The sequence below is a fragment of the Canis lupus genome, chromosome 27, assembly GCF_011100685.1.
Source record: "Canis lupus familiaris isolate Mischka breed German Shepherd chromosome 27, alternate assembly UU_Cfam_GSD_1.0, whole genome shotgun sequence".
NCBI lineage: Eukaryota > Metazoa > Chordata > Mammalia > Carnivora > Canidae > Canis > Canis lupus.
In genome coordinates this window covers 17453401-17465781 of record NC_049248.1, presented here as the reverse complement: position 1 = coordinate 17465781, position 12381 = coordinate 17453401, and the positions used below count along the sequence as shown (strand labels likewise).

Below are 12381 nucleotides of genomic sequence, written 5' to 3'. Positions count from 1 at the left end.
ACAATAATGAAGCACCAGAAAGGGAAATCACGGAATCAATCCCATTTACAATTATACTAAAACCCATAAGATATTTAGGAATAAACCTAACCAAAGAGGTAAAAAATCTGTACTCTGAAAACTATAAAACACTTAAGAAAGAAACTGAAGCTAACACCAAGAAATGGAAAAGCATTCTATGCTCAAGGAATGGAAGAACAAATATTGCTAAAATGTCTATACTACCCAAAGCAATCTACACATTTAATGCCATCCCTATCAAAATAACCATCAGCATTTTTCACAGAGCTATTGCAAATAATCTTAAAATTTGTATGGAACCACAAAAGACCCCAAATAGTCAAAGCAATTCTGGAAAAGCAAAGCAAGCTGGAGGCATCACAATTCCGAACTTCAACATAAGCTTCGTTACATAGCTGTAATCATCAAGACAGTATGATACTGGCACAAAAACAGACACTTAAATCAATGGAACAGAATAAAAAATCCAGAAATAGATCCACAATTATATGGTCAGCTAATCTTGACAAAGCAGGAGAGAATTTCCAATGGCAAAAGACAGTTTCTTCAACAAAGGTGTTGGGAAAATGGGGCAGGCATATGCAAAAGAATGAAACTAGACTACTTTCTTACACCATACAAAAATAAATTCAAAATGGATCAAAGACCTAAATGTAAGACAAGAAACCATCAAAATCCTATAGGAGAATCCAGGCAGCAACTTCTTTGACCTCGGTAGCAACTTCTTACTGGACACATTGCCGGGAGGCAAGGGAAACAAAGGGAAAATTGAACTATTGAGACTTCATCAAGATAAAAAAGCTTCTGCACAGCGAAGGAAACAATCAACAAAACTTAAAGTCAGCCTATGGAATGAGAGAAGATATTTTCAAATGACATATCTATTAAAGGGTTTGTATCCAAAATCTGCAAAGAACTTACCAAACTCAACATCCCCAAAACAAATGATCCAGTTAAGAAATGGGCAGAAGACATGAATAGACATTTTATAAAGAAGACATTCAGATGGGCAACAGACAGACAAAAATAAGCTCAACATCACACATCCTCAAGGAAATACAAATCAAAATCACAATGAGATACCATCTCACACTGGTCAGAATGGCTAAAATTCACAATGCAGGAAGCAAGAGAGGTTAGCCAAGATGCAGAGAAAAGGGAACCCTGTTACACTACTGGTGGGAATGTGAACTGGTGCAGCTACTCTGGAAAATAGTATGGATGTTCTTTGAAAAGTTAAAAATAGATCTACCCTACAATCCAGCAATTGTACTACTAGGCATTTACCCAAAGGGTACAAAAATACTGATTCAAAGGGATACATGCACCCCAATGTTTATAGCAGTATTATCAATAATAGACAAATTATGGAAAGAGCCCCAAAAGTCCATTGACTGATGAGTAGATAGAGAAGCGGTGGTAAATACATACAATGGATATTACCCCACCATAAAAAAGAATGAAATCTTGCCATTTGCAATAATGTGGATGGATCTAGAGTAGTATGCTAAGTGAAATGTCAGTCAGAGAAAGACAAATACCACATGATTTCACTCATATATGGAATTTAAGAAACTAAAAATGAACATGAGGGGTAAAAGAGAGGCAAACCATAAAATAGACTCGTAACTATAGAGCACAAACTGAGGGTTGCTGAGGGGAGGTAGTCAGGGGATGGGTTAAATGGGCATTGGGGATTAAGGAGGGCAGTTGCTTTGATGAGCACTGGGTATTGTATCAGTGCAGAATCAGTAAATTCTGCTCTTGAAACTAATATCACACTGTATGTTAACTATTATTTAAGTAAAAACTTGAAACTAAAAATAATGCTATCAAATTCCATTATTCCCTTTAGTAGACACTATGCAAAATGTGAAGGAAAAATCCAACAAATAGAGCTGCCTTTAAATCTTTAGCTTTCTGAGGTTTGCTTTTTTATTTTCCATGTCTAAGATATTGTTAGAAAAACATCTATCCAAGGGAGTGTAATTTGTAAACATTATTAGACAGATATTTTATATGACCTGGGATTATTATTCTAAGCAGGATGAATTTTGAATTTTCTTTATCCCTTTTTTCCATCCCCCCCCCTTCAGCTAGTAAAACTTGTTTTTTGGTATAACAATCCAGAGGGGATGGTATTAGCAACCTACAAGTCAGATTAATGCTCTTAGGATTAGAAAATTATTAATTTTTCACGATAGAGTATACAACCTTCCCCCAAATGGCCTGAAGCATCCATCTGCTTGGAAAAAGTTTTGAGTTAGCTTCAGGCAGAATGCAAGAGAATGAAGGAGCACATATAATACCAACCTTGGAGGGCTTAGACATTAATGTTCTCCATGGTATTCATAGAAAATATTCTGTCCATGGTGAAGGGTTAACAGGAAGGAGGAAGGAAGATGTGGCATATTGAGTGGAGACTGACACCATTTTCTGGCAATTGGAGATGATGGGAAGCAGAAGATAAAGAAAGTGGAAAAAGAATAAGTATGGCAGATGTAAATGTCCCAGTCTACCCCTCTTCTGCCTTTGGAAGGCAAATGCAGAGTAGTGTTAGATAAATGAGCATAGCTCAAGGCAGAGGGTGCTCCTTTAGCACTCCACGTTTCAAAACCTGGAGGAAAATTATATCTTGAGCTACTCCTGTAACTACTTGTGTCATGACCTTAAACTTGGGCCACATGGCAAAGAGACAGAAGGAGTTCCTGAGTTTAGCTTTATTAGGCCTTCTTTGGTTTCTCTATAGAAGGGACGAGATGTAGAAACCGCTAAAAATACTGGGTGAGGGCTACCCCCGAAAAGGGTTCTGTGGTGGGGAAAAGGGGTCTCTGTGATAAGGGCATCTAATTGAACTACCCAAGCTGATGTCTACTGGGAGTCACAGTTAAACCTCAGATGGCTTTATAGTACCTGAGAGAGCCCATTCAGGGAATGCCAGTAAGCCCTAGCCAAGCTACAAGAGCCCCAATCATGAGCTGCACTAGCTGTAACAAGCATCGCCAGCTTAAAATACACATTTGATTTGGATATCAGAAGTCACCAGGTCAAAGCATCTGTTCCTTTCTTATCCTGTGAATGCAGATACTATCTTAGAAAGGGAATGAGGATGTCAGGTAGCTATTTGAGTGACTGAATGCTTTACCCAAAAGAGAATGTGTATTTCCAAAAGTACTATTTAAATTACTGAATCAACTAATATTTTGTCATTTGTGTAAAGCTTTTTTCTCATTAGTTACAGTGCGGGGGCTCATAAGGAAAAGCGTGATTTATTTATTGAAGTTTACTTCACATTCTAAGTTGTATGATGAATTATATTTATGACCTTACTATACTTATATGTTTTGGCCATACTTCACTTTGAAAATCTCAGTGATCTAAGCTAATTCCTACAATGGATGAGGGGACTCAAGAATACCTGTCAGTATCTGTCATTACTCTCCTTAGAGGAAGTCTGGATTAACCGTTGCCATGGCTCTAACCCTGAGGCATACTGTGCAGAATGAAGTCAGAACATTTAAATCAAGTATGTGTATAAGACTTATCAAGCAATAGAGAATAGTGAGGATAGACTTCAAGGCAATTCAAGGGGGAAAGGATGTTTGGCACCATTCTTTGGGCTCTCTGTATGCTTAATATTAGCTAATTTACTTTCTGATAATGGATTGTACTAAACATCTTTTGAGATATTGCAAATATCTCTGTAAATAGATATTTTTAATATCTTATACATTATATTAGTATATGTAATATCTAATAAATTCCCAAAGACTTCTATAAATAGAAAGTATGGGGTTATGAAAATAATTAGTGGAATTAAGATGTGAAGGAATGCATCTAAGATGGTGGTCTCAGGAAGAAGATGAAAATAGAACCTGTTAATACCCTGGCCAGTGGGGACCACAGTAATTTTTATATTACTACAGTTAAAAGATTTATTAAGTCAATTTAAAATTAAGCAAACAAATTAAAACATGATGAAGATAGGAAATGAGAAACAGCTTCTTTTGTGAAAAACAAAACAAAACAAAACACCAGAGGACATCTGTACCCTTTAAGTAGCCTGAGTTTAACTTCTTTGAACTTCATGGATAAAATCAGTGGTTTTCAAAGGAGTTTTATATTTCATATGGCTTGATGATAGGAGGTAGACTTTAGAAAGGTGGTAAAGAGATGGCAAATAGGTTGGATGCCAGGATTTTAAATTCTTCCCTCTTCCACTACTCACTCAACAAAACATATGGACTGGTCATCATTCTTATACTCTGAGATTTTTGAATTAGATGCCATTAGAAAGAGGGCCATACTGCTAAATATAACATTTCAAAATATTTGTTCTGGAATATCTTTAAGGATTTATTTGATTTCAATATTGTGTAAATTCCTATGCCTAGAAAAATCTACTCCAAATCTGTGACAACAGGGGAACAGATGGGTTGGTTTACCTTCTCTGGACTCCTGTTTCCTGTAGGTTCGAATAAAATAATTATTGTCACTTTTAGGTTTAGGATTTTATGTGCATTCATGGTTTGGCATTCTGCAACCAAGAATAGAAAAGACTATCTAGGCAGCCAGCATGTCCATAGGACCTGACATTATAAAACTACTTGGGATTCTGCTGATCATAGGTCTAAAAGTTTCATGCCCAAGAGCAGAATGTAGGCAAAGCTGGGGCAGGAACTTCATTATATGTTGGTGAGATTGTCACAGTGCATTCATGGAGCAAGGTGTGACATCCTAAGGGCAGGAAGTGAGGCAGCTTAAGATAGTAATACATGGAGAGAGAAGTCAAACCTGCATTCTGGTTCTTGTTCTATTTGCAAGCAGCCTGGTGACTTAGAAAAAGCTCCTTAATCTTACTTTATAATGGAGATCTTCATCTGTAAATGAGATATGTGTACTACTTAAACTCTGTGGGTCTCTCTTGGACAGGAAGGATGCACAATAAAGAATTCTAAAAAAAATAATTCTCATCCACAACTTTTTTATATTTAATTTTGAGGATATATCTGAAATGATAAGATACAGTGGGGTCAGGGTTGGCTACTCAGGCAATAATCTAAGGTATCGTGTTGTTTTGAAATTAGGATTTAATTTTGGTCTCTTTTGAACATCTGAAAATATTCTAATTTTTGTAGGCTTTAACATATCGGGAGAGCTTTGGGAATACCGATACCTGCACTGCAGACCAATTAAATCAGAATACTTGGGAGCATTTGGATTTTGGATTTATTTAAAAATCTCCCCAGGAGAATCTATTGTTCAATGTTGAGGATTTTTGTGTTGAAGGAGTTTACCACAATTTAGAAATGCTAAGTAACTACCACACTATTTATGCTGAATTTTAGTAGGGAAGGTAGCTCACAGAAATTGTTGAGATGAGAAAAAACACTTTCTTATTGCAGTGTGGAGGCACTGTGAATATAAATGCAATGGAAGTCCTATCAGCAAAAGAAAGGATTATAAAAACTTCTGTGGCCAAAATTTTACCTTTGTACTTGGGATTTTTTTTATAGACCTGAGGATGAATTTGTGTGCTTCAAAATGTTGAAGTTTATTTGTATTTGTAGACATTCCCGATGTAGCCATAACTGATATATCTGAGTTTAATCACTTGTTGGTCCTTCTGCAAACCACTTTTGGAAACCACAAAGAGATAGAAAGCCTTTAATTCTATATAATTTCAGGTTGTGTGTAGGTAGGAAAAAATAAAGATATAAGTGTTATGACAACTCCACATGGCTAGGTATGGGCAATTCAAACTGTAGTAAGTGACAGATTTAATATGAAATGTTTATGGACAGGGGTCATTCTATGAAAGGAAATGAAATTAAGTGGCCTATTTGCTATGATCTGGAAATACCTGCATCAAATAAATAGGGTTAAAATCTCTGTCACTCAGAGCAATGAACACAGTGGGAGTCATCACATTCCCTAGTTGCCCTACATGATGGATTTTTGATGTCTTGAAAAGATCTGGATTTCTTAAAATTGTTTAGCCCAGGAGAGAAGCAGATTTTCATGAGAAACGATCTTCTGGAAATATATTTACAAATGCTTATCGAAATGTTCATTGAAAGAAGTTTTGTTTTCTGATGTGATGTCTCATCATTCACAATTTCAATCACTTTCCCTTAGGAAAACACTACCTCGTATCAGTCCTAGATGGCATTTCTTAACGATGAGCATTCACCTAAAAATGTTTACTAATGGTAAGTGATACATGACAAAACAACATGGAGGTAGTATTTTTACTATCATAACCACCTGGAAAAAAAATCTTGAATTTTAGTCTGAAAGACAGATACATTCCAAACTTCTCATATATTTAATGTTTATTGACTGCCTGTTATGTGCAAAGTATTGTATTAAATTATGGAAGGGAATAAAATGGACTGAATTTTTTTAGTGAATAGCTAGAATTTTTATTCTACAAACAGGCTAGATGTTACAAATACAGCAACTAAAACTTTTAAAAAACTCACTCAAGAGAAGGAAGGGCACTTGTATGGGATCCCTGAGTGGCTCAATGGTTTGGCGTCTGCCTTCGGCCCAGGGCGTGATCCTGGAGACCCGGGATGGGGTCCCATATCAGGCTCCCTGCATGGAGCCTGCTTTTCCCTCTGCCTGTGTCTCTGCCTCTCTCTCTCTCTCTCTCTCTCTCTGTGTCTCTCATGAATAAATAAATTTTAAAAATCTTAAAAAAAAAAAAAAGGAAGGGCACTTGTAAAGATGCTCCTAGTGAGAAAATAATGAAAGTTCTTAGCCCACACATCAGATTTTTGAAATATCTTTTAACAGCAGAAGGTATTCCTTTTAGGCTAAACTCACTCTCCTTTCCCTTTCCCTTTCCCTTTTCCTTTTCCTTTCCTTTTCCTTCCCTTTCCCTTTCCTTTCCTTTCTCCTTTCCTTTCCTTTTTCCTTTCCTTTCCTTTTTCCTTTCCTTTCCTTTCCTTTCCTTTCCTTTCCTTTCCTTTCCTTTCCTTTCCTTTCCTTTCCTTTCCTTTCTTTCTTCTCTCTCTCTCTCTCTCTCTCTCTCTCTTTTTTTTTCATTTTTAAGTAATCTCTACACCCAACATAGGGCTTGAACCTACAACCCTGAGATCAAGAGTCACCTGCTTGGGGCACTTGGATGGTTCAGTTGGTTAAGCATTCAACTCTTGATTTCAGCCCAGGTCATGATCTCAGGGTCGTGAGGTCAAGCCCCACCTTGGGCTCCATGCTCAGTGGGGAGTCGGCCTGAGATTCTCTCTCCCTCAGCCCGCCCCTCCGACATGTTCTCTATTTCTCCAATAAATAGATAAATCTTCAAAAAAAAAAAAAAAAAGTCACATGCTCTACCGACTGAGCCAGCCTGGCACCTCAGGCTAAGTTTCTTACAGACTTTTGAGACTTTATTCTAAATCTCCTATATGATTTGACTTTTTTTTTTACATTTTTTATATAAATTCAATCTGCCAACATATAGTATAACACCTGATTTTTTTTCTAGTTCATTTTAGTAAAAAAACCTCTACCAATTGCTTATTTATAAGAGCTACAATGTTAGATGATAGCTATCACAAAGATAAATACATTACTTGTCCTCAAGAAAAATATATGCAGAAATGGGCTATTGCCTGATTAATCCAAAAAGATGATCTTAAAGATTTACCTTGATTGTTTTGATGATAATTTACTTATAATGACTAAATTATAAGTTCCCACTAAATGTGGGAACAAAAACTGATAATTTTCTTAGGATTTTTATATTACTTATATCATACTATCATTTTATATGTTGTAAACATTCTTTCTAACAATATTAAAATAGCAATATACATTCTAATTTTTTGAAGGTCCTGTATTTTGTGATTTGGTTGTAAAGCAAGTCCTGCCATGTGAAAAATAACTAAGCTGATTAATTTTAAATATTGTTTCCTTAATAGCACAGGAAACCACGTAATTGACTTTATCAAATAATCTAGTATTAATTGCTCCAAATCGTTATGGTTAAGTCATGAGTTAATTTTGCAACAGCCATTAGTTCTGATAGAGTATCTGAACTTATAGTTGGTTGACTTTTCTGAAAAAATTCATCTTAAAGTTACCAAATATTTTCTTCTTGGCAATGAAAGATCAGAATACCAGTCACATTGTATAATTTAACTTCAGCCAGAATTCCATGACTCACATGGTTTCTAAATGACAGTATTGATCTAAGTCATTTTGAATTACTAATGCCAGAGAAACTGGCTGGTCAGAAAAGGAAAAGCAATTGAAATTGGTCATGGCAATATCTTTTTATTATAAATGACCCAGTTGACAAGTTGAGCATGAGACCTGTTTATAAAGCCATTTCTACATTTTTGCTTTTCAGTTCTACTTTCAATAGTCATGATTTATATTGAGCTACCTCAATTTTGGAACAAAATGTGTTCTTGATTTTTCATTATGCCATATACTGCAAAATAGTCATTTCCAAGGAGGTTTTTATTGACAGAGGAGCTTTCTTAATAAAAAAAACTGATATACTTACTCCTTTGGAAACAATGGAAGACAAGTCCAAGCCAGTAAATTGGCATTATTGGTTGCACAGACAATCCCAAACAATCTTATAGTGAGCATGGATTCCCTTGGGAGTGACTTTATTTCAAGAGGAAAGTTGATCCTTAAAATAAAAGGTAAAAGTAAGATTATCTACCCAGTTACAATGATATTTCCATAGATATTAATTTTTTTTGGTAATATAATGGTATGTGATAAAATAAACTATTTGAATTGAGGGTTCCTTTTGAACTTTTGTGTTTGATCTTTTAAAAATGGAAATTTGACAGAAATACACGGCGTAATGAGATTGGTTATCCAATCAATCGGAATTGCTTTAATTATAATTTTGACATGTAAGCTTATTTTAAAAAATTACAATGATTTAAGCATTTACTCTTTGTAAACAGGGAGGAAAAATGACTAACATTGTCTTAGGAAATGCGGGAAGGAAGGAAATAATTTGAAATAGGTCTTAAACAATAAGTTGGCTACAATTAGATACAGATTTGGAAATGAATATTCCAGGAAGAGGAAAGTATACAGACAAATCATTTATGTACAGAAAGATTAAGTGTAGCTGAGAAATGGTGAGTAGCTCATTGTGGCGAATGAGGGATATAGTCAGGTTGGTTGGGGAAGTTATAGAGGATGTTGTTGAAAAGGTAGGTAGTTGCCAGAATATTTAAGAACTCTGCATACCCAGCAAGGGAATTTAAGCTTTTTCCTAATGGCAAAAGCGAATATTTGAACAAGACAGATACAAGTATAGAGCTGTTTACAATTTTAAATGTGAACCATTTTGGGTAATGATGAGATATCCAGGCATTTGGGGAATTATTGCTAACATGTAATGGACATACCAATTTCTGGATAGGTGAAGGAAATTCAAATACAGACCCTGGACAGATTGTAGATATTGGGCAAAACAGTTGGCCAAGAATAAACACAGGATTGTTAATGGTGAGAAAAACTTGAATTCAGGTACTGAATCCATCAATCTATGAAAGAGAATGTCTATAAGTTTCCAAATGACACTATAAAGACTGGGAGGGGTATACTTGGGTGGTGTAAGTACCCAAGAAGAAAAACCTTTGACAGAAAGTTAATAATGTGATTTGAGGTCTCTAATGGTGAGCAGGGAGAAGGATACCTTTCTTTCCTTTCTGGAGTCATCTGTTATATAGAAATGATCATATTCTATTACAAAAATATCAAGATAAATATGGCATTTAGGAGAGATCTATATATGAGACAAGAAAAATGAAAGACATCCAGAAGCTTAGATGGAGCAGTATGTTCACTAGAAAATGAGAATGCTAGGAAGAAATGGAAAAATTGAACAGAGGTTAGCAGATAAGTAAAGAATCGGGGGAACTGTTTCACCAAGGGATAGGAAAAAGAAAAAAAGTGACTGGAAGAGGAAATGGGATAGCTTGTATTGTATGATATCTGATGTATTAGGTATGAGGAATATAAGCAGAGTCCACTGGTTTTGTGATTCCCAGTTGAATTTTGACATCTAATTGTCTAAGCAGTAGGTAATTAGTAGAGGACTGATGATGACCAAAGGCAATGTCCAATTGGAAGGTGCTGACTGAGCCTGGCCCAGTTAAGGACTCAGGTTAATATTGAGCATCTTCTCACATTAGGAGCTGGCTGTCTAATTCAAGTAGGGAGAAGTCCTTATTTGAGGTGTTGATAACACATTGGTGACCCCCTTTTATGAGTGATGGGCCAGTATCCAGCCTAAGAAATAATGAGGAGTCAATTCAGCCTAGTGATTATACTGACTTTGAGGAAGTACACATCCATCTCTCCAATATGCTCTTCCCTATGATAAAGAGCCCCAGTTCCAGGGTGGCAGTAAAGCAGCTAACAAGAGGGAAGACAGAAGGCCTATTTTAGAGGTAAAATGAATAACTAATATTTGACTGACAGCATATTAGTAGATTAGGATAATGAAGAATTCAAGATAAATTCTAGGCTTCTATATTACGTTATAGTGGATAACTTTAATACAGAAATATAAAATAAAGAGGAAATTGGGATGGGGTAATATATGCAGAGCATGATATAATTGAATTAATAATAATGCTGAGATGTCAATATGTAACCTGTGTGGAGAGGACAAGTCAGAAGTTTGGATCTGGATATATCCTCATTCAAATATTGACCCTATGACTAATAAGCATCATTTTTCCTTATCCATATAATTGATCAAACATTGTATAAGACAATAGGTGGCAAATGGTAGGTTGTATATCAGCAATACATTCATTTTTCAATCAATGATGTAATAATTTATATTAGCCATTGTAGACAGATGAAATTTAATTCTAATCAAAAGTAGGAAAGGAAAATAAAGGAAACACTATGGTGCTAATCTATTTTTTCAAGATTAGCAAAATTTATATTACTAAAAAATTAATTTGTTTTACATTAAGATATACAGAAGTCTTTCTTTCCTCTCTCATTCTTTCATACTCATAATATTCACTTAAGATAATGTGGACATGGAGATCCCTGAGTGGCTCAGCGATTTAGCGCCTACCTTCGGCTTAGCGCCTACCTTCGGCCCAGGGTGCAATCCTGGAGTCCTGGGATCGAGTCCTACATTGGGCTCCCTGCATGGAGCCTGCTTCTCCCTCTGCCTGTGTCTCTGCCTCTCTCTCTCTCTCTCTCTCTCTCTCTCTCTCTGTGTCTCTCATGAATAAATAAATAAATAATCTTAAAAAAAAAGATAATGTGGACATACTTCTCAGCTTAAAGGAAGCTCTGAAACTCAACACAAAATGTTAATGATCTTGTGGAATGCAGTTATTTCTTGAATGTCCTCTCTTTTACTTGTAATTGATTTTCTATTCAGTTTTCATATTTCTATGCTAGGATGGAAGCTATAATTTCACTTTATTCCTCACATAATCTACAGTGTTCTTTTTCTCATTGAGTCTGGCTTCTTCATGTATAACTTCACTTATTAGTGAGCTTTCATATCAAGAATGACAAAAATTCAGTAAGTTACAGTGAATAGTTACTGTCAATCTCCAGTTTGTCATTTTTATTAATAAAAATAAATTATTCTATGGTAGGAATACATGCTCTCTAAATAGTTATTTATTCCTTCCTTGAATACATATGGACTTTTAAAGCTAGAATAATCTCTCACTCACTGGGAAATCTTTTTTTTTAACTTCTACATAGCTAGTAAAAAAGTCAAATGAATGAACTTTTAGAAAAAAAAAAAGAAGAAAAATACTTTAAGGGACAATTCAATAAGTGGAGTTGAATTCCTTCTTTTTACGTAAGCAGCTGTCATAGACCTTAAGTTTTAACCATATATTTGCCTTACTCTACTGTTGAAAAGGAATAAATATTAAAAGTTTTCTGAAATGTGTTTTTCTTCTATCTGAGATAGTTTTCCTAAGATTGGAGTAAGTTTTTCATAGTGATAATGGGAAACTTAATAAAGTCACAATGTTTAGAACTCACAATGTTTAATACTGATATATAACAATGAACCACTGTAAGGACTTTGATTTTTGTGAATGAAACAGAGAGCCATTTCAGGATTTTTAAACAGAATAATGACATAGCCTGACTTATATTTTAAAAGAAATCACTTTAGCCACTGTGTGAGAAGAACTATAGGAGCTGCAAGAGAAGTAGGGAGACCATTATATAGCTACTGTGGTAATTCAGGGGAGAGGGAATGGGGGCCTAGGCCACTGAAAGTGATGAGAAGTAATAGTTTGGAAATATTTTGAAGGTAGAGCCTGTAGGATTTCCTGTACATGGGGTCTGAGAGAAGGAGATTCAGAGTAAGGATATGAC

At 35.4% G+C, this 12381-nt stretch overlaps 1 protein-coding gene across 8 annotated transcripts in view; it reads right to left on the bottom strand.

Annotated features, from left to right (window-relative positions):
* Positions 1–12381, bottom strand: part of PIK3C2G (phosphatidylinositol-4-phosphate 3-kinase catalytic subunit type 2 gamma) — a 365888-nt gene that overhangs the window by 246944 nt on the left and 106563 nt on the right. For all 8 annotated transcript variants that reach the window (XR_005379904.1, XR_005379905.1, XM_038576933.1 and 5 more), the window contains one exon: positions 8540–8671. Coding sequence is in view for 6 of the 8 variants with exons in the window: in XM_038576933.1 (XP_038432861.1) it covers positions 8540–8671 (132 nt within the window). In the remaining 2 variants the exon portion in view is untranslated. The remainder of the gene's footprint in view (positions 1–8539; positions 8672–12381) is intronic.